The 24,444-nt window shown below is 39.5% G+C and overlaps 1 protein-coding gene across 1 annotated transcript in view; it reads left to right on the forward strand.

Annotated features, from left to right (window-relative positions):
- Positions 1-12,289: 12,289 nt before the first annotated feature.
- The window catches only part of LOC307265478 (SH2 domain-containing protein 3C-like), a gene marked incomplete at both ends in the record, with an annotated part of 68,493 nt that continues 56,338 nt past the window's right edge, over positions 12,290-24,444 (forward strand). The window contains 2 exons of the mRNA XM_080047225.1: positions 12,290-12,384; positions 13,353-13,466. Of these exons, the coding sequence (XP_079903351.1) occupies positions 12,290-12,384; positions 13,353-13,466 (209 nt within the window). The remainder of the gene's footprint in view (positions 12,385-13,352; positions 13,467-24,444) is intronic.

A 24,444-nucleotide genomic window follows, 5' to 3' on the forward strand; every position in this document is an offset into this window, starting at 1 on the left:
CCTGAACAAATGAACAGATCAAAGTTGTTTTGATATGCTGCAAATTAAGTTTATTGCCTTGAAATTTCTCTTTTGTGTGTCTAGTTTGGTTTTTCAGTTCATTTGTGTTTTTCAGGTTCTGCACCAGAAGAAAGGAAATCTCTAAAGGACAGAATTAAACTACTTTCAAAAAAAGGAAAAAAAAAGGTTGATAAAACTCAGAATTTCAAGGCAACAAAGTGACATTTTTAATTTGCCAATTAAACTCGCATTAGTACCTTGGATTCATATCAAAACCACTTTCACCTGGCGAAATTTGTAAGGATAGATGAGTGAATTGAATGTTAAAGCAAGCGTTTAGGTAACTTGTGAAACACCCCTGCGTTCCGAATCGCATACTTTCTACTATATAGTTTGGTAGAAAAAAGATTTAGGATGTCCCGATTCTTGTGGCCAGATTTAGGATGGTTAGAAGTACCCGGATGTCCTACTTCATCCGGCCAAGATTGTTAGTGTTGAAAAGTGCATCCTATTTGGGCGATTCTGACCCACAATCCAATGCGTACGTGAAGTGACGTCACATCGACGAAGCCTCCATATGAAAACAAACGGGGATGCGACGGATATAAAAGCAAGAGGCAAGATCAAGGCGCAATGTTATGATGAAATAAAAGAGTAAAAGTATGTCACAATAGTATGCCTACTGCATCCTAACTAGATTATTTTTATCGTCGGATGTAGTATGTAGAATAAAAAAAAGAAAGAGTATGAGATTCTGAATGCAGGGAGAGGTTTTATTGTCTTGTGTGTAGAATACACATGTAATTGAATCATTGGAAGGTCGTCTGTTATGTTTTTCTATAAATCAGACAGAGGGGGCATCTGGATTTGAACCAGAGACCTCTTGATCTGCAGTCAAATGCTCTACCACTGAGCTATACCCCCACACTATGAGCAAGGTGTCAGCGCCCTCTGTGGCCACAACAAGCAACTACAGAACTGTTATTTTAACAATCTCTCACAAACACTGAAGCCGGCTCCTGTCTGATACCTGAACAAACACACCGACACCTTGCTCATAGTGTGGGGGTATAGCTCAGTGGTAGAGCATTTGACTGCAGATCAAGAGGTCTCTGGTTCAAATCCGGATGCCCCCTGAGCTTTCTCTATACAAACTGAAGCCCCCTGTGTCTGATTCATTTCACTCAATAATAGTCCTACTGCTAATGATTTAATCTATATATCTATCTATCAAATAATGTTTTTTCTATTCCGCGTCCTTCTTGTAATACATCCATGGACGTGGCCCTAGATATCTGATAGTAGAGGTTTGTATGTTACATGTCTACAGTAAATGACTTCACCATCAGTCATAGAGAGAAGCAGATGTTGTCAAGACATTAGAAGTGAGGTTGGTGTCAGTTTGTATAGTTAAAGATCAGGGGGCATCCGGATTTGAACCGGAGACCTCTTGATCTGCAGTCAAATGCTCTACCACTGAGCTATACCCCCACACTATGAGCAAGGTGTCAGCGCCCTCTGTGGCCACAACAAGCAACTACAGAACTGTTATTTTAACCTGCTCACCTGTCTGATACCTGAACAAACACACTGACAACTTGCTCATAGTGTGGGGGTATAGCTCAGTGGTAGAGCATTTGACTGCAGATCAAGAGGTCTCCGGTTCAAATCCGGATGCCCTCTCTGCTGAAGCATTCTCTCTTCTGATTGGTTATCAGTGGTGGGATTCTCGAAAGGTTTATTTGCCGATTACGTGCAGAGCAAGTGACTGAGAAATCGGCTTTATGAAACGCGCACACTATATAAGTGATCACTGTATGAATAAAGAGCGATTTAACACTTATATTAACATTAATAAATCACTTACTTCACCTTTAACTTACCGTCATTTTTAGTAACAAAATGCTTTGTGGACATCTTAAGCAAGATAACTTGTTCAACTTTTAATCTACAAGAGAATAAAAAACATTCATATAATGTAACAAGTGGCTTGGAGTAACCAACATAAGCTGCTCTCTATGTCAACCTTTTTAACAAATAGTACATAGTGAACTTAAATCTAGAATGAAACACATCTGGCCCAATGAAATGTAACATTCCCTTCGCTCACGGTGCAAACAGTAACACAACAAACATTTAGTCCAGTGCAAGGCATTGTGGGAAAGGGGAAATCTTCCTGCTTCATTAGGAAATGCATTTTCTAGTTTTTAATTAATGTCATATATAAAGTATTGCATCTCTAAGTAGCAGGCAAAGCCATGACTCCAAGCTGGAATATTATATTTTTCAGAAAATATATTTTATTTTGGAAAATGAAAAACACATAAAACGGCAAAAAAATAAATAATGTAAGAATGCATTCAAAGTAAAAAAGTACTTAATAAACTAAACATTTATTTTAATTATTATTATTTTTTTTTTAATATGATGGTTTTATTAGTTGTAGTCCATGCACTGCGGGGTTAAGTGTCTGTCCACTGTATTGACCACTTGTTGTGAGAGGCAGAGAGAGGCTTTATGAATACAGTGACACATGACTGACTGTGTAGAGACGTCTTCATTCATGTGACTCTGAGACTCTATTGTTACATACACATAACAACTCTTATATGCTCCACACAACACAGCAACTCTTACATGTTCACAGATAGAGAGTCAGTCAGGACACACAGCTGGGACAAGGGCACTTTTGCTTAATACAATTCATACGAAGCTACTTAAAGTGTGTGTGTGTGTGTGTGTCTGTGTGTGTGTGTGTGTGTGTGTGTGTGTGTGTGTGTGTGTGTGTGTGTGTACTGTGCACTTACACTGCGAACCACGAGCTGTGTGATCAAGAATTAATTGGTTTTCGAACAATATTTTACTTGCTTCCATAAATAGTCTTGAACCTGCAGTGTGTAGAATTTTGGGTTTTATTTCCTAGCAGATTTTGTAGAAAGTAATCATAATATCCATAAGTACATTTAATTTAGTGCATAATAGCTGAATTTTTTTTTTATTATTATTTTTTCCCTTAGAAAGGGTCTCATATATGTCCATATTTCTGCATATCTTGGACCATGGCCTAGTGCCGCCATCTTGAAAGTGTCATAGTTGGAATGTCATCAGGTGCATTGTTTAAAATTTAGAATTGTTCTTGTCCTTGAAGGCCACTGTAGCTTCTGTTATTATTCGAAAGGGTTGGGGTTACCCAGGGAGCGTTGCATTCTAGAACTTTCTAGAACTTTCTTGATGATGTCATATTACACACTGCACCTTTAAAGGGTAAAACCTCAACATTTAAAAAAATATCAAATGTTAAATCTGTAGTCAGAGAGATTGGTTTTGTAAGCAAGATAGTTGAGTGTTGACTTTATGTCCATAGTGAGCATGAGTTTATCTGCATATGTTTGTTTAAAATTTCATCACAGTATTTACAGTTGTTTAGTTTAAGTGGATAACATGTTCTCTTGTTTTTTTGCAGGGATTCTTGTTCTCCAGGGAACTTTGGCAGGAAATATTGCGAGATGTTTGACAACTCTGAGCTGAGCCTGCAGATTGAGACGAGCCTTCATGCCGCGGTTGAGTCAGTGATTCTGGAGAACGCTTGTTGTCAAACATAACTTTTGGTCAAAATCTGTGAAAATCTCCTCATGATCCATATACCTGTCTGTTCTGTGTGTGTGTGTGTGTGTGTGTGTGTGTGCTGAAAAAAAATTGAGTACACAGCCTAGGCTCTGTAAACTGACATATTGCCAGCTATGGAGGCCCTCTTTGTTTGATTACCAGTTTACAGATTTATTCACAGATTTTGACAAAAGGGGATTTTGACAACAAACATTCTCAAGAATCGCTGACTCCATCTTTAATTTAGGTTTTAAGTCAATGCACCAGTGTTCTGCGGACAGACTTCTCAATAATAATTGTTTATGAATCAGTTAATTAAATGCATTAACTGGTACTTTAGGAAGTGTGGTGGGTTAAAATAGCTATTCACCAAGAGTTGCTGAGCAGATAGACTCTAAAGGTTGGGGTCACTGGGGACACTGATTTAAAAAGTCCAGTCTTCAGTCCTTTGTCTTTTGTCAGCCTGGGGAACGATTCGGCTACTACAGAAGCATTCAAACCCCTCACGAGCTTCCATAAGACCCAGTTCTGTACTATATGTTTTAACATGAAGGAGGTAATGCAGAGGTCAGCTGGACAGAGAGTGGAGCTCCACCCAAACATTTAGGAGAACTGAAACGGGAACTGAAATGATGACTTATGAAACACTTTATGCGTTGCTTGTTTTTTCCTCAGCCATACAGTATACATCGGATGTGCGTCATATTAATGGTAGTAACCACAGTAACCACTAGCCACAACTCAGAAACACTGGTTCATTCCCCCATTTCAAATCACAACTCAAAACACATCTGTTTAAAACTGCCTATTCCATTTGATTGTCAATTGCTGTTTCTTTCTGTTGTTTTTATTGTTGCCTTTATTTTATATTGCTCACCACTGCTTTCCAAAAGTTTTAAATGACTGTACGGTGTCCTTGAGGGCGGAGAAAGGCGCCTTTTAATAAAATGTATTATTATTATTAATTGAAAATGTAACACTTTCTTTAGCTCCAGTTTGATATCACAGCGACCCTATTGGTGGGAGGCGATTTAGCCTTTGTTGATTGCTCTTAGTTTAGATAAACATGCAGTTTCAGAGCGGTCAAACACCACACTGATTTACTGATTACTGATTTATTGCTTCAGTTGTGTAAACGTTGAGTTATATAATAAATGTAATTGGGTATTTAAAGGTGCAGTGTGTAATATGACATCATCAAGAAAGTTCTACAAAGTTCTAGAATGCAACGCTCCCTGGGTAGCCCCAACCCTTTAGAATAATAACAGAAGCTACAGTGGCCTTCAAGGACAAGAACAGTTCTAAATTTTAAACAATGCACCTTCCAACTATGACACTTTCAAGATGGCGGCACTAGGCCTTGGTCCAAAATATGCAGAAATATGGACATATATGAGACCCTTTCTAAGGGAAAAATAAATAATAAAAAAAAAAAATGCAGCTATTATGCACTAAATTATAATTACTTTTTACAAAATGTGCTAGGAAATAAAACCCAAAATTCTACACACTGCAGGTTTAAGCTGTCTCTGCATGAACCTCCCTTCTTGGTTGTGCTCTTAAACAAGCTGGGCACAAATATTACATCATATAATTTTTATTTAAGGAAACTCTGAACATCTCCACATGACAACACATTTTCTCTGGTTACTGATTCAAATTTCTGAATAATATATTTTTTTTCGCGACCCGATTTCGGGTAAGCGGTTGAAGATGATGATGATGATGATGATATTTTTTTTCTTTTTTTTCTCTTTTACTCAACACTCACAAAAACACTTGATTTTTATTTGTGCAGATGAAATGAACAACTCTTTTGAAACATGTCCTGTACGTTGACACACATAATGAGGAAGTGGTTGAAGAGAATTAGGACACTCATTTTTTCTCTAGAAAAGATGAATTTTTTTTTGTTGATCATACGTGTGTATTTATCAGAGATAGAGAAACTAAAACTTCTTTCCAACTTTACTGCAGTCTGTAACCGTTGAGTTTTTTGTTGGTAACATTTCATTTCAACTTTATTCTCAACAATTTTTCTTGAAATTCATAGTGCAAAGAAACACACACACACACACGCAAGCACGCACACACGCACGCACACACACACACACACACACACACACACACACACACACACACACACACACACACACACACACACACATTTCCACTTTTAAGAGTCAGAAAAATGTCTCATCACCTGATTGCATCAACACAACTTCCGCTGTTCTCAGAAGACAGGAAGCAGAGAGGCGTTGCATGAGGTTCACTATCACACTTCAGCTACAAGTGGAGGATAAAGCTTGTTTAAGAGAGTTTTTATAAGTGTGTGTGTGTGTCTGTGTGTGTGTGTGTGAAGGTTTTAGGAAGGCGACAAATTCAACATCTGAAAAATGAGCAAAAGAAAACTGAGTAAGTTAAGTTTGACTTTATTTATGAAAATGTATGATCCGATTTAAATTTTTTGTCTAACCCTACATTTCTCTTTCTGTGACATCACAGAAAGAGAAATGTAGGGTTAGACAGTGAGACCATAAAACACTCTTTCTGCCTTTTCTCAGGCTAGGATGATCCGATTTCAATTTTTTTTTGCACATTTATACTACAAAGGATCTCAGAGTTCAATACACCTTCATATTACCACCGGTGAAGTAGGCCTTTAACCTTTTGATGTTCTGTCAACCAGTTAGTATTTGGCCTTTATTAAAATAACTGTTGTGTTTGTCAAAAAAATCCAAAGATAGGATTTCTCATTTCATTTATTTATTACGGCTCACGGCCATAGCACATGGCATGGAGCACACAATTCAAATTAAATCATTACAAACAAACAATGGTGTACGGCAAGGACAAAAAAAAAAAAAAAAAAAAAAACATTACTTAAACAATGGCAGGACATTTCTCAGAAAGGCTCCTGTTTTAACAATAACCCCTGGTTTTTCTGACCTCAAAAGCAAAATCAGTTTAATCCTAGATGGTAAATAAACATAATATTTTGTCAGGTATTTTTTTCTATAGTAGGGGAAGGTGGGGTGATTTGTGCAACTTTTTACTCAAAGTGATTTTAAAGTCAGGCCTTGACAGTTATGTCTCCAACTCAAATATGTACATATATTTCAGGATGTTGTGCATCCCTGGCAATAAAAACTTTGGATCTGGAATAAACTGTTTAAGAAATATAGCTTTCGGAAAAAAAGTTGTCTTGTCGCACAAATCACCCCACGTAGTGGGGTGATTTGTGCGTCATTGTGTCACAATGACAAAGTCACCATCATCATCTTTCTGGCCATCTGAACTCTCATCAGTGGTGTCGTTAAGTGGAATTGAGATGTCACCCTCTTCTGAGCTACTGTAGACAATCACTTTCTTTTGGTGACCAGCGTATACAGCCATGCCACTGGCACAACTCTCAGAAATGTACTTTGCACTAGTTGCTCCGTGCTTGTGGAACCAACTGCCACCTGACAAATGTGATTCCCCCTACATTTCTGCCTTTAAATCAAGGCTCAAAACCCATATGTACACCCTGGTGTTTCCTCCCCATTAACCTCTGCACTACTTACTTACCTCTGCACTACTATCTGTGTTTATGTGGATGTATGGGCTTTACGTCTTTTATTTTGGTTATTGTTATTTTACCTTCATTGTTTACCTACTGAATGCACTATGTACAGCACTTTGGACAGTGCAAACTGTCATAAATGTGCTTTTATAAATACATTTTACTTACTTACTTACTTATAACTCACCCAGGCCCTTGCGCACAAATCACCCCATCCCCAGAATTTTGGATAATAGGCATGATGCAGCAATTTAGGGTTGACATTGTGCTAACTATATAGACTCAAAGTATAGCATACCAAAGCACTAAAACATGTGTCAAATGTTTTCAAACGTGTCTATAATTGTTCAGACACAATAATCAAAAAACCTTGATCATGGAAATTTTACTTTGAAAGGCAAAACACAGTTTTTTTAGCTTAAATGTGCTTATATCTTATTCCTTGTGTCTCCCTTCTTTACAGGATGAGTCAAATGGATGGCTCTTCTTAAATATGTGGTCACATTTCCAATTTCTTCCACGGTTTTCTAGAAACAAGGGGTTTTGCAACTTCCAAAATGCACAAATCACCCCACCTTCCCCTACATTACATCCAAATTCCCACACAGAGGTTGCACAATCTTTCACTTCTTTCCAGCCCTTTGTACCTTCCAGTGACTTTATGTATTCTGGTGTTATTTGTTCTCAAATCTCTTTCTAATGCGTGAATTTTACTTTTAGTTTTACACTGTTGTGTTGATGCTTGTAATGGGGAAATGACATGAATACTTCTTCACAGCTCATTATCATTTTAGATGCAAAGCCAAATAGAGTTAGAACCACTGGTTTAAAGTTACAGTGTGTAGAATGTATTGGTGTTTTTCAGAACAGACTCTGTAGAAATGGAATATAATATGTATTAGTGTGCTTTAATTAGTGTAACAACACTTGAAAATAAGTTTATTTTTTATTGCCTTAGAATTTAGTAAGTTAAAGCCCTACTTCACCGCTGGAAATATGAAGGTGTATTGAACTCTGAGATCCTATGTAGTATAAATGTGCCAAACGTTTTAGAAATCGGTTCATCCTAGCCCGAGAAAAGGCAGAAAGAGTGTTTTATGGTCTCACTGTCTAACCCTTACATTTTACTAGTATGACATCACACTAGTAAAATGTAAGGTGAGGATTAACAGGACAGCTGGGCCAAAGCGAAGACTGAGGGAAGAAAAACCTCATTCATTATATTATAATAGTGATTTTATAATGATAGGACGCCGGTTCTGTATGGGTGAAGTATTCCTTTAAGTTTTACTTTATTATTGTGTTGTGCAATATGTGGAATAAAAAATTATCATCAGAAAAACCTGATATCCTTCTATACATTTACATGGTGTGTCCTTTGTCCGGCTTCATCCTACGCGCTTTTCGGCCATTGTTTATTTTTTATTTTTTATTTTATTTTGTAAATTATTGATTAGTGTATGTGCTGTGTCTTTGTGGTCATGGACAGAAATACATATTTACTCCTACTTTGATAACAAAAGTAGAGAAATACAGTATTAGCAGCAACATAAACTCAAACTTCTCAGGTAAAAAAAAAAAAAAAAAGACCTTGATGCAGTTGTGGATGATGCCATCTTTAGTTACTAGCTTCATGTCCTTGAAGGCCACCTTAAAGTACCTTAAAAACTGTGCTTAAAGGCCTACTTCACCGGTTGGAATATGAAGGTGTATTGAACTCGGAGATCCTATTTAGTATAAATGTGCAAAAAAAAATTAAATCGGATCATCTTAGCCTGAGAAAAGGCAGAAAGAGTGTTTTATGGTCTCACTGTCTAACCCTACAGTTTCCTTCTTGTGACATCACAGTAAGGGTTAGGATTAACAGGACAGCTGGGCCAAGGGAAGACTGAGGGAAGACTGAGGGAAGAAAAACCTCATTCATTATATTATAATAGTGATTTTATAATGATAGAACGCCGGTTCCGTATGGGTGAAGTATTCCTTTAAGGTCAGTTCTGATTAAAAATTGTATTGACTTTCCAACGATAACTTCTAGTAGAAACAGAGATGGTGTTAGAGGATGAATCAGCAAAAATAGTCTGATGCAACTGCAAGTTTATTTGAGTAATCCTCCCAACAAAGAATGTGATCTATTGACACTTGTTTTACAGTGGTGTGTGTGTGTGTGTGTGTGTGTGTGTGTGTGTGTGTGTGTGTGTGTGTGTGTGTGTGTGTGTGTGTGTGTGTGTTGGCTCTTTGTCCACTGTCCCCTCTTTCACAAACAGTTTTTGGTGCATTGTAAGTGAAGCATAGAAACGTCTTTGTGCGCTTTGAATGGACAGCGACAAGGCTCAGTGCGGAGTTTAGCCACTTGTGTGTGTGTGTGTGTGTGTGTGTGTGTGTGTGTGTGTGTGTGTGTGTGTGTGTGTGTGTGTGTGTGTGTGTGTGTGTGTGTGTGTGTGTGTGTGTTGTTTGTGTGTGTGTGTGTGTGTGTGTGTCTGTGTAAGAAAAGACACTGTCAATGTCACTGTGCCTCTTTTCATCTTCTGCTGTTTTCAATACATAGTTGTAGCGCTATTTAAGAGCTGTGTTTTTACCCATCATGCATCTGTGGGCTGTTCATTGAAGTAAACAAACATCTGGGTTGTTATTTTTTTTTGGCATTTTCAAGCTTTATTAGACAGTACAGAGTTGAAATGGGGAGACGGAGAGAGAGAGAGGGGGAATGACCTGCAGTAAAGGTCCACGGGTCAGATTTGAACCCACGACCACTGCAACGAAGGCCGGAGCCGATATGGTACGCGCTCTATCCACTACGCCACCGGAGTCCTGTTATTATCTGATTTTGACAGGATTTTTAAAACAGTGCAACACGTCAATTTCTTTAGTTTTTCAACTTGAAATGCAACACAAAAAATATGTCTGATTCATAACTGCTGATCTCGAATCTCTGGGTGGATCTCAGTTCCCCACAAAAATGCTCTGTTGACAGTATCTGGTGCTATTTTGGGATGCTCCTTGTCTTCATGAAAAGAAGCAGCTCAACATTTTGTGAAATTCTTCTGTGTGAACTCCTCTAGATGGATAATAGTTTAATCTCTGTAGGTCTAGTAAAGATAGTAATCTACAAAGTGTAAGTGCACTCACTTAATTGGGTTTTAGTTAATCCTCAGTTGGCATTCATTGAACCCTACAGTGTTACTAGAGGATATTACAAGATGTTTTTTCTTTTTTCTGTTTTTTTTTTTTACTTCTATAACTTTTTTCAGCAATTTTCCGAGCACCGGTACTGTAAGAGCACGGATAGACGTGCACCAAAGTTTGTCTTTAACCGGGTTTTACAACTTTTCTAAAGATCCACTAGAAATTTTAAGAAATCTTCCTCCCCTTATTTTGTTCCCTTTATCAGACCCAAACACGTATGTAAACATATACAATACTAATAAGTCAACTTAACAGCAGAAATAACATTCTAGCTTCAACATACAAATAAAAACAAATGCTTCTTATTTGTATCTGTACTACAACCTCCCCCTCAACTCCCTTTCCTCCAAAGCATTAGTCTATTTTAAGCAGCGGAAGTGAGCGTGTTTTGGGAGCCTAATACGTCCCTGGGGCCGAAACAAAAACCAAACCGTGCTGAGAGCTCCAGAATAGAACGTTTTTAGACCATGAGAGTTTTTAGCAGATGAGAACTGAACAACATTCCTCACATGACTTTAAGGGAAAAGACAAACACACAGTTAAAAACACAGTGTTTCTTTTACACATGTGGACAAAGTGGAAATGAAATGTTTGCAGCTGTTTGTTAGTCCCAAACGGTGGAAGAAAAGTTCCCACATAAGTATTTAATATGTTAAATATATGACTACATCTCACAGTCTATAGAGTTTATTATAAGGATGCATCCCTTGAGATGGATTTATGAGCGGGTCCTTAACACAAATATACAGAAAGTACAAAACACAAAATGTGTGTGTGTGTGTGTGTGTGTGTGTGTGTGTGTGTGTGTGTGTGTGTGTGTGTGTGTGTTTGTGTGTCAGTAGGGTGCTTATGAGAATTCAAGTTGTTGAGAGGTTTGAGAAACAGCAGGAACATCTTACAGACACTACTTATACACATTATAACTTTCTCATTATTATATGCCAAACTATTCTGAGGAACCTGGAACCAAACGTTAAGACTAGAATATTTGTAAACCAAACTGTGGGCCCTGCTGCTGTAAACAACAACAGTGAAACAGTAAAACTTTTCAGGAAGCTTTCTAACTTCAAACAGTGTTCCAGGGATCTACATTTTCCTGTTGGAAAGTTTGTTTATTAAGTTAAGAGAAAATACATTACCAAAATGTTCACTCCTCTGACACACATACACTTTAATCAACTCTGTCTCAACTCGTTTAGCGATGGCTTGACTGTAACCAACCTTCCTTTATATTAAAAAAAGTTACGCACTATTAGCTTTAACCACCTCCTTCTCTTTCCAGGTTTCAAATGGTTTGGCAGCCTCACCAATCTCTCCCTGCGCCAGCGAGAAGACAAGCTCAACGTCAAGGCCGCCCCATTGCATGATGGTAGTTTTGACTTTACCAAACCATCAACAATAACAACAACAAACCATGCTGACCAATCGGTGGATGATATGGAACCTTGCCTACGCAGCCCCGGTTACGCCCGCTCCTGTGAAATGTACACACATGTTGGCACCATCCCACGCGCACAGAAGCATAAGAAAACAAGCTGCAAAGAGAAGAAAAGGAGCCTTAAAGGGGACAGAGAGGGGTGTGTGAGTGGAGGGCAGAGCCAGTGTAAGCCAGGGGATCATGTAAGAGCATCCCCACTACTTAGCGCCCTTTCTAGGGATAGTTTGACCAGCCCAGACAACCGGCAATCGTCTTTCTGTGGTTCGACTAGACCACTGCCCGCCACACCTCCTCAAATTCAGGCTTCACCATTGATTTCAGTACCCCAAGGAACCTTCAATGACCCAATTAAGAGGCTGGAGGTGCCTTCATGGAGCAGGGATAATATAGGAAATTGTAGATACACGAAAGAGCCTTGTTTGAATATGGCAACAACAAATGTCAACACAAACGCAAACCAAAGCAAAGTGACTTCTCAGGATTTGTACGTACCGATGGACCCGATAGCAGAAGCAAGTCAGTGTCGCCACGGAGACGAGCACCAGCAGCAAGGCATTGTGGGTAAACAGGAAGTGAAGAGAGGTGACAGGTGAGAACGTTGGTTTGTTTACTTTCATCGGATGTGGAGTGAGAGTTCCAGAAATAGACTGTGGTGGTGGTGGTGTGTGTGTGTGGTTGTGTGTGGTTGTGTGTGTGTGTGTGTGTGTGTGTGTGTGTGTGTGTGTGGTTGTGTGTGTGTGTGTGTGTGTGTGTTTCAACCTGCCCTAAAAAGTTAAGTCCAAGTGATAGAAAAACAAATATGTTGAAGCAACACTGCAAACAAGTGTCATTGTAGTGAGACTATTGCAACTTGTTTTGTTTTTTTCTTTTGCAAGTTGACTTATTTGAAGAATTTTAAAGAACTGAGTCTTTGGGCAAGGCAAGGCAAGTTTATTTATATAGCACAATTCAAACTCAAAGTGCTTTACAGGGGCAAGATTAAAATACATAAAACACATTAGAAGACATTTAAAAGCGAATGAAAAGAAGTAAAACATTTAAATAAAATAAAAAGTACAGGTTTATATGAGGAAGAACAAGTCAGATTTCTGCTCTAGGTTGGATCAAAGAAAGACTATTTCATATTTCAGAAAAAAATAAAAATGTAAAACTGTTCTCATAAACATAGTCTGACACAACACTGTAACACTTTTAATTTTCTTAAGAACCATCTGTCATAGAGGGGAAATTATTTCAACTCTATTTTACTTTTGCATTTTGTGAATTGACTTATTTGAAAGTCCTGCTCCAGGATGCATGAAAAAGCTACTTTCAGATTTGAGAAAAAAATCATGAAACATGTTTTTTTTTTTTTTTTTTTAACCTGCCCTTAAAAGTTTAGTACAAAGGACTTGTGTTTACGTCCTCGCAAACACGTCATATAATAACACAAACCCAGACAGTAAAGTCGTAATATCACAAGAAAAAGTCCAAAATATAATGGTTTTATTAGACAGTAGTTAGTAGTGGTAGGGGCAGCAGTGCACATGCGCAGTAGCTCCCTGTCTGCTCACTCAGTCAGTCAGCTGGGTGGATCAGAGCGGCAGAGTGTGGTGGACTGTGGCCGAGAAACATGTGTGAAGTCCGGGACGTTACGTGTCGGTCTGACCGGTGCACGGAGCGAGAGACCTGGTGAGAAAATTCATGCTAATAACTTGACTAATTTAGTTTGTTTCAGGTTGTGTGTGTGTGTGTGTGTGTGTGTGTGTGTGTGTGTGTGTGTGTGTGTGTGTGTGTGTGTGTGTGTGTGTGTGTGTGTGTGTGCGTGCGTGCGTGCGTGCGTGTGTGTGTGTGTGCGTGTGTTTGATGATATAGGCTACAGTTGGTGTTTTTTGATTGTATTGTGGTTTGTAGCCTAAATACGTCAACTGTCATAAACTGAAACTGCTCTTAAAATGTGAATTTAAATCGAACGGCTTTTTCTTGCGTGCACGCTGTTGTTGATGCAATAGGATTAATATTTAGGCAAACATGCACGCGCTAGGCTATAGGCTACATTACAGAAAACTAATGTCCAAAACTAGACTTAAGCTTGATGATATAAAGGTATGGTGCTTTGTTTGTGTTGAGGTTTAAGTCGAGAGAAAAGTAGGCTAATGTAAGTTAATATGTCACCTGTCATAAACTGCTCGTAAAATTTGAACTGAAAATCGAACGACTTTTGTCTTGCATGCACGCTGGGTTTGACGCAATAGCCTAGTACTATATATTTAGGCAAACATGTATACACTAGTTTGTGTGTGCATGTACAGTTGAAAAATGCTGCGATAGACTTAGGCCTATAACGTATTTGGTCCCCCTGTCCATGGACGTCGATTTGGCTAAACAAGTGGGGGGGACAAACAGGCATTCTGGAGTGCATTTTCAAAAGTGGGGGGGACAATTGATGATAATGATATTATATAGTACTGTTCATGCCTAGACTGCTTTGTTTTTTGTGGGCGGGCTTTCCGCACCGAGCAGGTAGGCCTGAGGGGTATACTACGAAGCGAGATTAAGGGCTGAGCGAGGTCTGTTGAGTCTAAAGCCAGAGTTTTCAGTATCACGAAAGGTGGCTCTCTTTTTACCTGGCTAGATCACCGTGGTAACAGAGGCTGCAGGGCTAACCTGCTCAGACCAGTTTTTGTTTCAGAGTTTGAGCTTAAATTCGGCTCTTAGAGCGCTGCCATTTAAGGAAACTACACATTTTGAAATCCCGCGGAACTGACTATATTGTCTGAGCGATACTTCTTACTGAGTAAACTGGTTAAATCAGTAAACTTATTGATCAGTAAGTTAATGAACGAAACGAAGCCGTGACATAAGGCTTACAGCAGAGTGAACTGTAACATCGCGCTGCGGCTTTTTGCCACATGCATACAGTTATTGATGCAGAAAATGTTAAATAGCCTAGACCTACTGTATGCAGCGCTACTCTGCTCTCATCTCAAATGGTTTTACCTGGCGATCTACACACACTGGCTCTTAATAAAGTGTTCTATAAAATCACAGTTTGCAACATTATTTCACTGTAGGCTTCTTTCTTTTCATCAGTAGCGATTACAGTTGGGACGTGACAGGTGACAGCTGTCACAGTTCGGACATCGCTGCAGACTCGCAGGTTAAGCTTCTCACAGTAGATTCATATTTGTCCGGAAAATACAGACTACATGTTTTTTAATGTAGGCCTATTGGTATTTGTAAGATTCAAATAAAAGGCTAATAGTCTAAATCATTATGATGTGGACCAAAACTAAAGTGATTTTCCATAGGCTATTCATTTGGGGACAGTTTCAGACTCAAATTACATTCTTAAGTGTGGGACTATAGGCGTAGTGCTATAAATATAGCAAAGTAGCCTATATATATTAGGCTAAATGTTATAGTGTTTAAATCCGAGTTCAACGTTTCATTCTTTTATAATGTCACGTTACGCACTGCGAGAACGATCGGCAAGATAAATAAATCATGTCCATGCTGGCAGCATTCCACTCTCCTTAGCCTATTTGCAGTAAGAGTTTTTTTCGGCTCTCTGATTTCTGCTGTAATAATTCAGACTGACAAACTCTTCCTCTTGAATGAAGTTGGCGACACACTTTTGTTTTACTCAGCTGCTCACAATCAGTCCGTTTGTGTAAAGTTAGCGGCACAAGATCATTCCATTTTGTGCGGATACAGAGTCAAATGACGGGTCAAACGCCCCCTTTCATGGGGACGCGCACAGAGCCTGAAGCCGAAACCCTCGTTCAACATAAGAGGTTGATAACTTCCTTCGTGATACCGCTTAGCTCTGAGCGAGGGTATGTGTCATGTTGAACCAGATCAAGAAAAGAGAGCCGGGCTCTGTTGAGTTTGTTTCGTAATATACCCCCCTGGTGTGTGTTTGTCATGATGAAAACTAAATGTCAAGGGAAAGAGGCGGTGGTTTAAAAAAGTATTTCGACCGCTTATTAAGTTCACTCGTTGCTTAAAATGGTTTATTCGTTTCCCAGTATATTTTACTTTATTTATAAGACAGTTTTGTTCTTTTTTGAGTTGTAAAATAAAGGCAATCATTTTTTGAAGTCGCGAGTGCTTGGAGATTTTTGGAAGCTATATTCGAGCTGACCTCGCCTTCTTTACCCACGGCTGTACCCAAACAAAGAACAGCCGAGACGATGATACTGTCATACTTCAGAATGTATAACAGGTTTCAACATGTGAAAATAAAGTGACAGCTGCGCTAACTTGATCAAGTAGCCTAAGGTCAATATTTTTACAGTTGTGAATGATGATGCTGTATTATTCTACTTGTTAAACATGAAGGCTATTGCACCCAGATTACCCGCGCGCAAAAGTAAAGCTGCGTGTGTGTGTGTGTGTGTGTGTGTGTCCTTGATTAATGCGCGTGCACCCCCCCCCCCCACACACACACACACACACCTGCCACGGACCTTCGCCGAAAGGAAGGAGAGAGAGAGAGAGAGAGAGAGAGTTAGGACCGTTACTTTGTGTATTTTCTAAGAGTTTTTATGCTATCTGAGTAATTAGTGTAGACGTGTCAGATGAATCGACACATTTATTGTGATGTTTTATTATTCTTCTGCAGCTGCAGTTGGTGCTGAACATAAATTGCAAACTGCGCGCTTACAGATGCACCGCAGGCTTAATATTCACCATTTGCTTAGCTCTATTGATAATGATAAAGAGAAGCTTTATTTAAACACTGTCCATGTGACGGTGGTGATTGATTCATTGTAACTTTGTTTGCTAGATATAATCTCACAGAGGGAAGTGGCTGTCTCCCCTCACATTAAGGCTACATTTTCTCTATAGGCACGCAGTCAGTCTTGCGACACAGTGCTGTGTTCTAATTAAAACCCGACAGGAATAAGTTGGCTACAATTGCCCCGCACGGCCGCCGAATAGTCGAATCTCTGGACTGAAAAGCATAGCTGAAAAGACAGATCTGGCGGGGGGCGGCCGCTCGTAGATTCGCTCGGTCGAGAGCGGTCGAGAGGGCGACTGCGCGCCGGGCATCACTGGAGCTTCTCCCCGCTGGGAGAGCCAGCGAGTCGGGCAGGGCTGGAGCGGCTCTGCCCAGCTACGGCGCATGAACCACCGAAACAAGGATAGGCGGCGGCCAATCACGGTCGCGCGTGCGCGCACAGAGAGAGAGAGAGAGAGAGAGAGAGAGAGAGAGAGAGAGAGAGAGACCTTGACGCTGTGTTTTAATACGGCTGGACGCACTCCATGTCCGGCTTAAAAAGTGGGGGGGACAAAATGAGTCTTGACGAAAAGTGGGGGGTACATGTACCCCCCATACCCCCCGTAATCGACGTCTATGCCCCTGTCCACTTTACACTTTACAACACCCTCAGTTAGGAGGAATCAAGCTATCAATCTGACGGACTAGACACTCGAGGCATGTTTTTAATTAGAAAACGGTTCATATCTTTCCTTTGTTATTGGCTTTATTTTAGTATTTGAATATGTGTCAATAGTCAAATAGTATCTCTCTTTCTGCAAGGTGACATTTAGTTATTATACACTTTAAAAATATTTTGTTGTTGTTGTTGCAAAGTTTCATTTCATTTTACAGTTTTAAATTGGCAAGGGTGGTGTGTGTGTGTGTGTGTGTGTGTGTGTGTGTGTGTGTGTGTGTGTGTGTGTGTGTGTGTGTGTGTGTGTGTGTGTGGAGGGGTGGGGGGGTTTGTTATTGTATGCTGTATGCTGCATCCATCCATCCATCCACCCATCCATCCATCCATCCATCCATCCATCCATCCATCCATCCATCCACCCACCCATCCATCCATCCATCCATCCATCCATCCATCCATCCCTATAACATGAAAGCTCCACACACTAGTAAAACTTTTAACAATATCCAGTCCACTTTGAAGTGAATGTGTCCAGCTGATCTGGAGTCTATCTATCTATCTATCTATCTATCTATCTATCTATCTATCTATCTATCTATCTATCTATCTATCTATCTATCTATCTATCTATCTATCTATCTATCCATCCATCCATCCATCCATCCATCCATCCATCCATCCATCCATCCATCCATCCATCCATCCATCCATCCATCCATCCATCCATCCATCCATCCATCCATCCATCCATCCATCCATCCATCCATCCATCCATCCATCCATCCATCCATCCATCCATCCATCCATCCATCCATCCATCCATCCATCCATCCATCCATCCATCCATCCATCCATCCATCCATCCATCCATCCATCCATCCATCCATCCATCCATCCATCCATCCATCCATCCATCCATCCATCCATCCATCCATCCATCCATCCATCCATCCATCTATCTATCTATCTATCTATCTATCTATCTATCTATCTATCTATCTATCTATCTATCTATCTATCTATCTATCTATCTATCTATCTATCTATCTATCTATCTATCTATCTATCTATCTATCTATCTATCTATCTATCTATCTAACCATCCATCCATCCATCTAACTTACTTAATAACATGAAAGCCCCACACTAGTTAAACTTGTAATCTGACCCTGGACCAGCCTGTGTGTTGTTACCTAACAGAAGGAATTTGATCCATGCTCTGGTTCTCACTGTTTCACTGCTTCCTGTCTCTCCCTCCCTCTGCTGTAGTGTGGACTGATTCACAACTATAGGGCTGGACACTTCATCGTAAATTAATCTTTTTTTTTCACTAGAACTTTATTAAATAACAATATATGGGGGGGGGGGGGGGCTGTGTGTGTTTGTGTGTTTGTGTGTGTGTGTACGTGAGTGTGTGTGTGGGAGAGGGGGTATGTGTGTGTGTTTGTGTGCGTCTCTCTCTGCCTGTGTGTGTGGTTGTTTGTGTCTCTGTGCGCGACTGTGAGTGTGTGTGTCTTTTCTGGTGTAGTGGTTAGAGCCCTCCCCCCCCTTATTTTGTAATTTAATTTTCATATGGCAATTTTTAAATATTATATGTTTACCAAAGATTCAATTTTGTTTTTTAAGGTTTTAAATGACAATATTTAACATTTTTTTTTGTGTTTGCAAGAAATCGCTTAATCGAGGTAAAATGTTCAATTAGTCGTGATATTGATTTTAACGTCCAATCGCCGAGCCCTATTCACACAACTGACCTTCACCTTTTACTGTAGGTTTTCAAGTCTCATAATAGGCTAAACCAGGGGTCTCCAACCTTTTTTCAACTGAGAGCTACTTTGAAAAAATTAAAGTGGCCAAGAGCTACTTGTATCAAATCGCTTATATTTATTTACATAGCACACATCAAATGAATTAAGCTTCTGTTTGTACATGTGTGAAACTGCAATACCCAATGCTTATCATAAATAATTTCCCATCAAAGGTCCAAGAACACATTACTTTACACTTTTTGTGGGCCACATATCAGTGAAAATTGACATCAATGTCTGTATTACACTTCTTATTGTGACGCAACAGTGTTTCCCCCAGGAAATGTCTTAGTCAAGGTGGTCACCACCCAGGTGTGGAGGAGGCGCGGTGCAACGCGTCGCGCCGAAAATTTTGGGGGTATTTTGCTCAAAGATGCCAATACGCACTACAGAAATAAACAACTGCTTATTTGAATAAAACAGACAACTGACCTTACAGTTGTACATTTTTAAAGTTCCTTTTTAGATAGGGGCTGTTGTGAGATTATTGTGGACAATTAGGCCTACTGTGATGCGATAGGCTATAATTCATTAATGGTTATTATTAGCCTACTTGCTTGATTTCTTTTTAAATACAGAGGTTATTGGTCGTTTTGGAACATGTATTTCCCAATTTAAAACGTAAAAATAAAGCAGCATTGAAATTCAGAAAATAAATCTTGTATGGCTACTATAGCAGGCTGTTTTACAAATAACTAAATACAATGTGTTTTCCCCTTAAAATGATTAAATACATTTATGCAAAAGTCAAAGACAGTGCATGCCGTAGTTATGCATGGCCGCATGCAAAGCCGCAGAGCAGCACGCACACCAGCTGATAGAGAAACGCTTTGAGACACATGTGAACATTTATTTACCGCAAATCGCAAAGTTTTGACCATGGGAAGAGGTGCATTTACCTTGATCAGATTTTTAACTTGTAAAAAAAAAAAAAAAAAAAAAAAAAATTTTTTTTTTTTTTACAAGTCGGTCAACCTATCAGGCGAGCTACTGAAAACCCGCCCGCGAGCTACCGGTAGCTCGCGATCGACCTGTTGGAGACCCCTGGGCTAAACAGATTGAAAAAATGAGGTTGTTATGCTTCCATGTCATGTTCCTTTAGAGGCCCCAACAGAATCATGCCTTAAAATAACCTCAGTACCTTCAATTATTCAGACTGTGCGCTAACATCTCCACAGGATGCTCACAGAAAAGTGCAGGAGGCTATCTACCAACATCATGTCTTCTCTGCTTTGCAATCCATTTTAACCGGTTCATTGACAAAAAATTATCTTAGTTTGATTGCTATTCAATTTCACACCCCATAGCTTTTATGATATTAATATGATATTAGAATTAGCAATAATTGTATCTAAGTGTATGATTTAAAGGCAGCTTGGTACATTTTTATTGCTATTATTCATAATCGAATCATATGAAATTCTCTCTTTTTAATGATAATAACCACTGCTAAGCTAAGCTACCTTTAATACATGATTTGCAACCAACTTGTCTGTGCATCAAAATGGATATTTTTCAAATACGAATAACTAGTAGAAAATGAATAAGTACACTTAAACTTCAACCACTACTCTAGCTGTCCAGTGAGCTGTCTTTTACATCTGCTTCATAGTTACTGCAAATTCAAAAAAGCTGTTCTATACAACACTTTGCTTGCATACTATTTGATTACTAAAAACTGATATAGATACAGGATATCAATGCATTTTAGACCATACAAATATTTTCAGCATTTTTCCTCTGCAGGGCATTGAAGCCCTTTAAAGGTGCAGTGTGTAATATGACATCATCAAGTAAGTTCTAGAAAGTTCTAGAATGCAACGCTCCCTGGGTAACCCCAACCCTTTAGAATAATAACAGAAGCTACAGTGGCCTTCAAGGACAAGAACAATTCTACATTTTAAACAATGCACCTGATGACATTCCAACTATGACACTTCCAAAATGGCGGTGACAAGGCCTTGGTCCAAAGTATGGAGAAATATGGACATATATGAGACCCTTTCTAAGGAAAAAAATAATAATTCAAAAAAAAAAATCAGCTATTATGCACTAAATTAAACGTACTTGTGGATATTATAATTATTTTCTACAAAATCTGCTAGGAAATAAAACCCAAAATTCTACACACTGCAGGTTTAATAAATGACTGCAGATATGGTCTGATAATATCACCTTACAGTTCAGATAAGCTCCTCAGGCTCGTCCCAGTAACACAACACTAGTTTAATGACTTTGAATGTATCAGGTTTCGGAAGCTGACCGGAAAATTGGATCATCAAATTCACTTAATCAATGACTATTTTTGGAATGAGTTCAAAGTTTACTGCTGTGTGTTTTAGATTGGGAGGCAACTGGCTCCACCTGATATAAAAAATGTAATTACAATTTTATGAATTATAACATTAGTCTTATTAAACTTTATGGAAACTTTGCCGGCGCTCTTGATGTAGTGGCTATAATCCCCCCCCCCCCCTTCCCCATAGAGCCTCAGTCCTCTTCACAGCAGACCCGGGTTAGAATCCAGCCCGGGTCGTTCTCTGCATGTCATTCCCCTCTCTGACACATTTCATCTCTGTCTCTCTAAAACGGTCTGATAAAGAGAAAATGCCAACAACAAAAAAAACTTAGGCGACCGTCTTCACCTGATAGAAAGAGCACCTCGTAGGAAATGTTATTAAAATTTTTATGAATTGTTTGTATTTGATTATCTTTGCTCTTGTCCTGTGTTTAACTCCGAACTCTCAACTGAAAAGACAAAACCAAGTCGTTTTTTTCTTGTTGTCTTAACTTTACGATATCACATTTACATAAAACACACCCACACACACACACCCACACACACACACACACACACACACACACACACACACACACACACACACACACACACACACACACACACACACACACACACACACACACACACACACACACACACACACCAAAAACTCATTTTTAGAGATGAGTTGATTTTAGAGATATGTAGCAGATTGTAGCAGCTGGTGTTTCCCTGACGTGATGTCATGATAAGAAAGTCACTTCTGTTTTCCAGCGTATGAACTTGCAGTCAAAGCAGAAGTTGGTTTTTAAGGTTAGATTTCATTTAGAAAGTAAAACAGACCGACTGACCGTGTCTCTATTTCTTAGGGTTTAGTTTCCCGGGTAAAGCTCAGTAGCCTTGGCTCTGTCTATCTATCTATCTATCTATCTGTCTGTCTGTCTGTCTGTCTGTCTGTCTGTCTGTCTGTCTGTCTGTCTGTCTGTCTGTCTGTCTGTCTGTCTGTCTGTCTGTCTGTCTGTCTGTCTGTCTGTCTATCTATCTATCTATCTATCTATCTATCTATCTATCTATCTATCTATCTCTCTCTCTCTCTCTCTCTCTCTCTCTCTCTCTCTCTCTCTCTCCATCCATCCATCCATCCATCCATCCATCCATCCATCCATCCATCCATCCATCCATCCATCCATCCATCCATCCATCCATCCATCCATCCATCCATCCATCCATCCATCCATCCATCCATCCATCCATCCATCCATCCATCCATCCATCCATCCATCCATCCATCCATCCATCCATCCATCCATCCATCCATCCATCCATCCATCCATCCATCCATCCATCCATCCATCTATCTATCTATCTATCTATCTATCCATCTATCTATCTATCTATCTATCTATCTATCTATCTATCTATCTATCTATCTATCTATCTATCTATCTATCTATCTATCTATCTATCTATCTATCTATCTATCTATCTATCTATCTATCTCACTAGCCTTGGCTCTGTGTGGACGCATGTAGGTGGTGGTGGCACATTTGTTTTGGGTTAGTGTTGGAGCTTTGAACCAAAGCTAGTGTTTATGTGTGTGTGTGTGTTTATGTGTGTGTGTGTGTGTGTGTATCTGTCTGTTCACGTATGTCCTTGTGTTTATGTGTGTGTGTGTGTGTGTGTGTGTGTGTGTGTGTCTGTTCACGTATGTCCTTGTGTTTGTGTGTGTGTTCATGTGTGTCCGTGTGTGTGTGTGTGTGTGTGTGTGCCTGCGTGCGTTTACGTTTGTGAGTGTGTCTTTTGTGTGTGTGTGTGTCTGCATACAGTGTGTGTGTGTGTCTCTCTCTTTCTGTGTTTCTGCGTACAGTGTGTGTGTGAGTCTGCATACAGTGTGTGTGTGTGTGTGTGTGTGTGTGTGTGTGTGTGTGTGTGTGTGTGTGTGTGTGTGTGTGGATGAAAGAGTTGCTGGCTGTAGGAGCAGGATGTGCAGTAAAGTTTGATGGTGGTTTGGGGACCTCGGCCCCCAGGTGGAGGGAGGCTCCCCTTTAATGGGCGACAGTAAAATTCAGAGTTTCTGTGGAGAAACAAACATGTTACCTAACAGTGCATATCTATCCATCTATCTATCTATCTATCTATCTATCTATCTATCTATCTATCTATCTATCTATCTATCTATCTATCTATCTATCTATCTATCTATCTATCTATCTATCTATCTATCTATCTATCTATCTATCTATCTATCTATCTATCTATCTATCTATCTATCTATCTATCTATCTATCTATCTATCTATCTGTCTATCTGTCTATCTGTCTATCTGTCTGTCTGTCTGTCCGTCCATCTATCCAGCATTCATCCATCCATTCATCTATCTACTTAATATGCCTTTGCAGACATTAGTTGTCATCATAAGGTGATCATTTGTGTGTTGGCTATGTCCATAAGACATGATAAAAGGAAAAGCAAATAGCAAGACACCTCCAAAAGAATAGGTTTGAGTCCAGTTTGGGGCCTATTCTGCATCTCTTATCGACTCATACTGTAGTCATACACACATCCATACACACTGGTGTTATCTGACATGCGTCAAAACACACACACCCATTGGTTTCTATGTGACTCCCAAACTGTCATGTTTCCCAGTATTAATATGTAAGAACTCCCTAGAAATATCAGCACTTTAAACACATTCCCTCCATCAATTTTTTTTTTAAAGATATTTTTTTGGCATTTTTATGCTTCATTGATAGTGTAGAGACAGAGTTGAAATGGGGCAGAGAGGGGAGTGACATGCAGAGAACGACCGGGAGCTGGAATCGAACCCGGGTCCGCTGCTGGCCGAGGCCCATGGGGGGGGGGACGCCCTACCAACTGAGCTAAGGGCGCCCCCCCTCCATCAATTTACACAACATATAAAAACTAGCAAAGGTCTTTAGGACAGCTGGAGCTAGTGTAGTAAAAACATGACTGTTTTTAGTCCAAAGGGGGCACTAGAATCTACAAAAAAATGAAAGTATCTCGTAGCTACTTGAACTAGTGCTGTACTTGAATTGAGGCCCAGATTATGAATGTTCTCACACTCAGGAGGAAGTGGTTTCACAATCTCAATAAATCAAACTCGTTTTCCTTAGAGCTCTTTTTATAACTTTCAAATAGTTATTTTGTGATCACAG

Source organism: Ammodytes marinus (assembly GCF_949987685.1).
Source record: "Ammodytes marinus genome assembly, chromosome: 2".
Classification (NCBI taxonomy): Eukaryota; Metazoa; Chordata; class Actinopteri; order Uranoscopiformes; family Ammodytidae; genus Ammodytes; species Ammodytes marinus.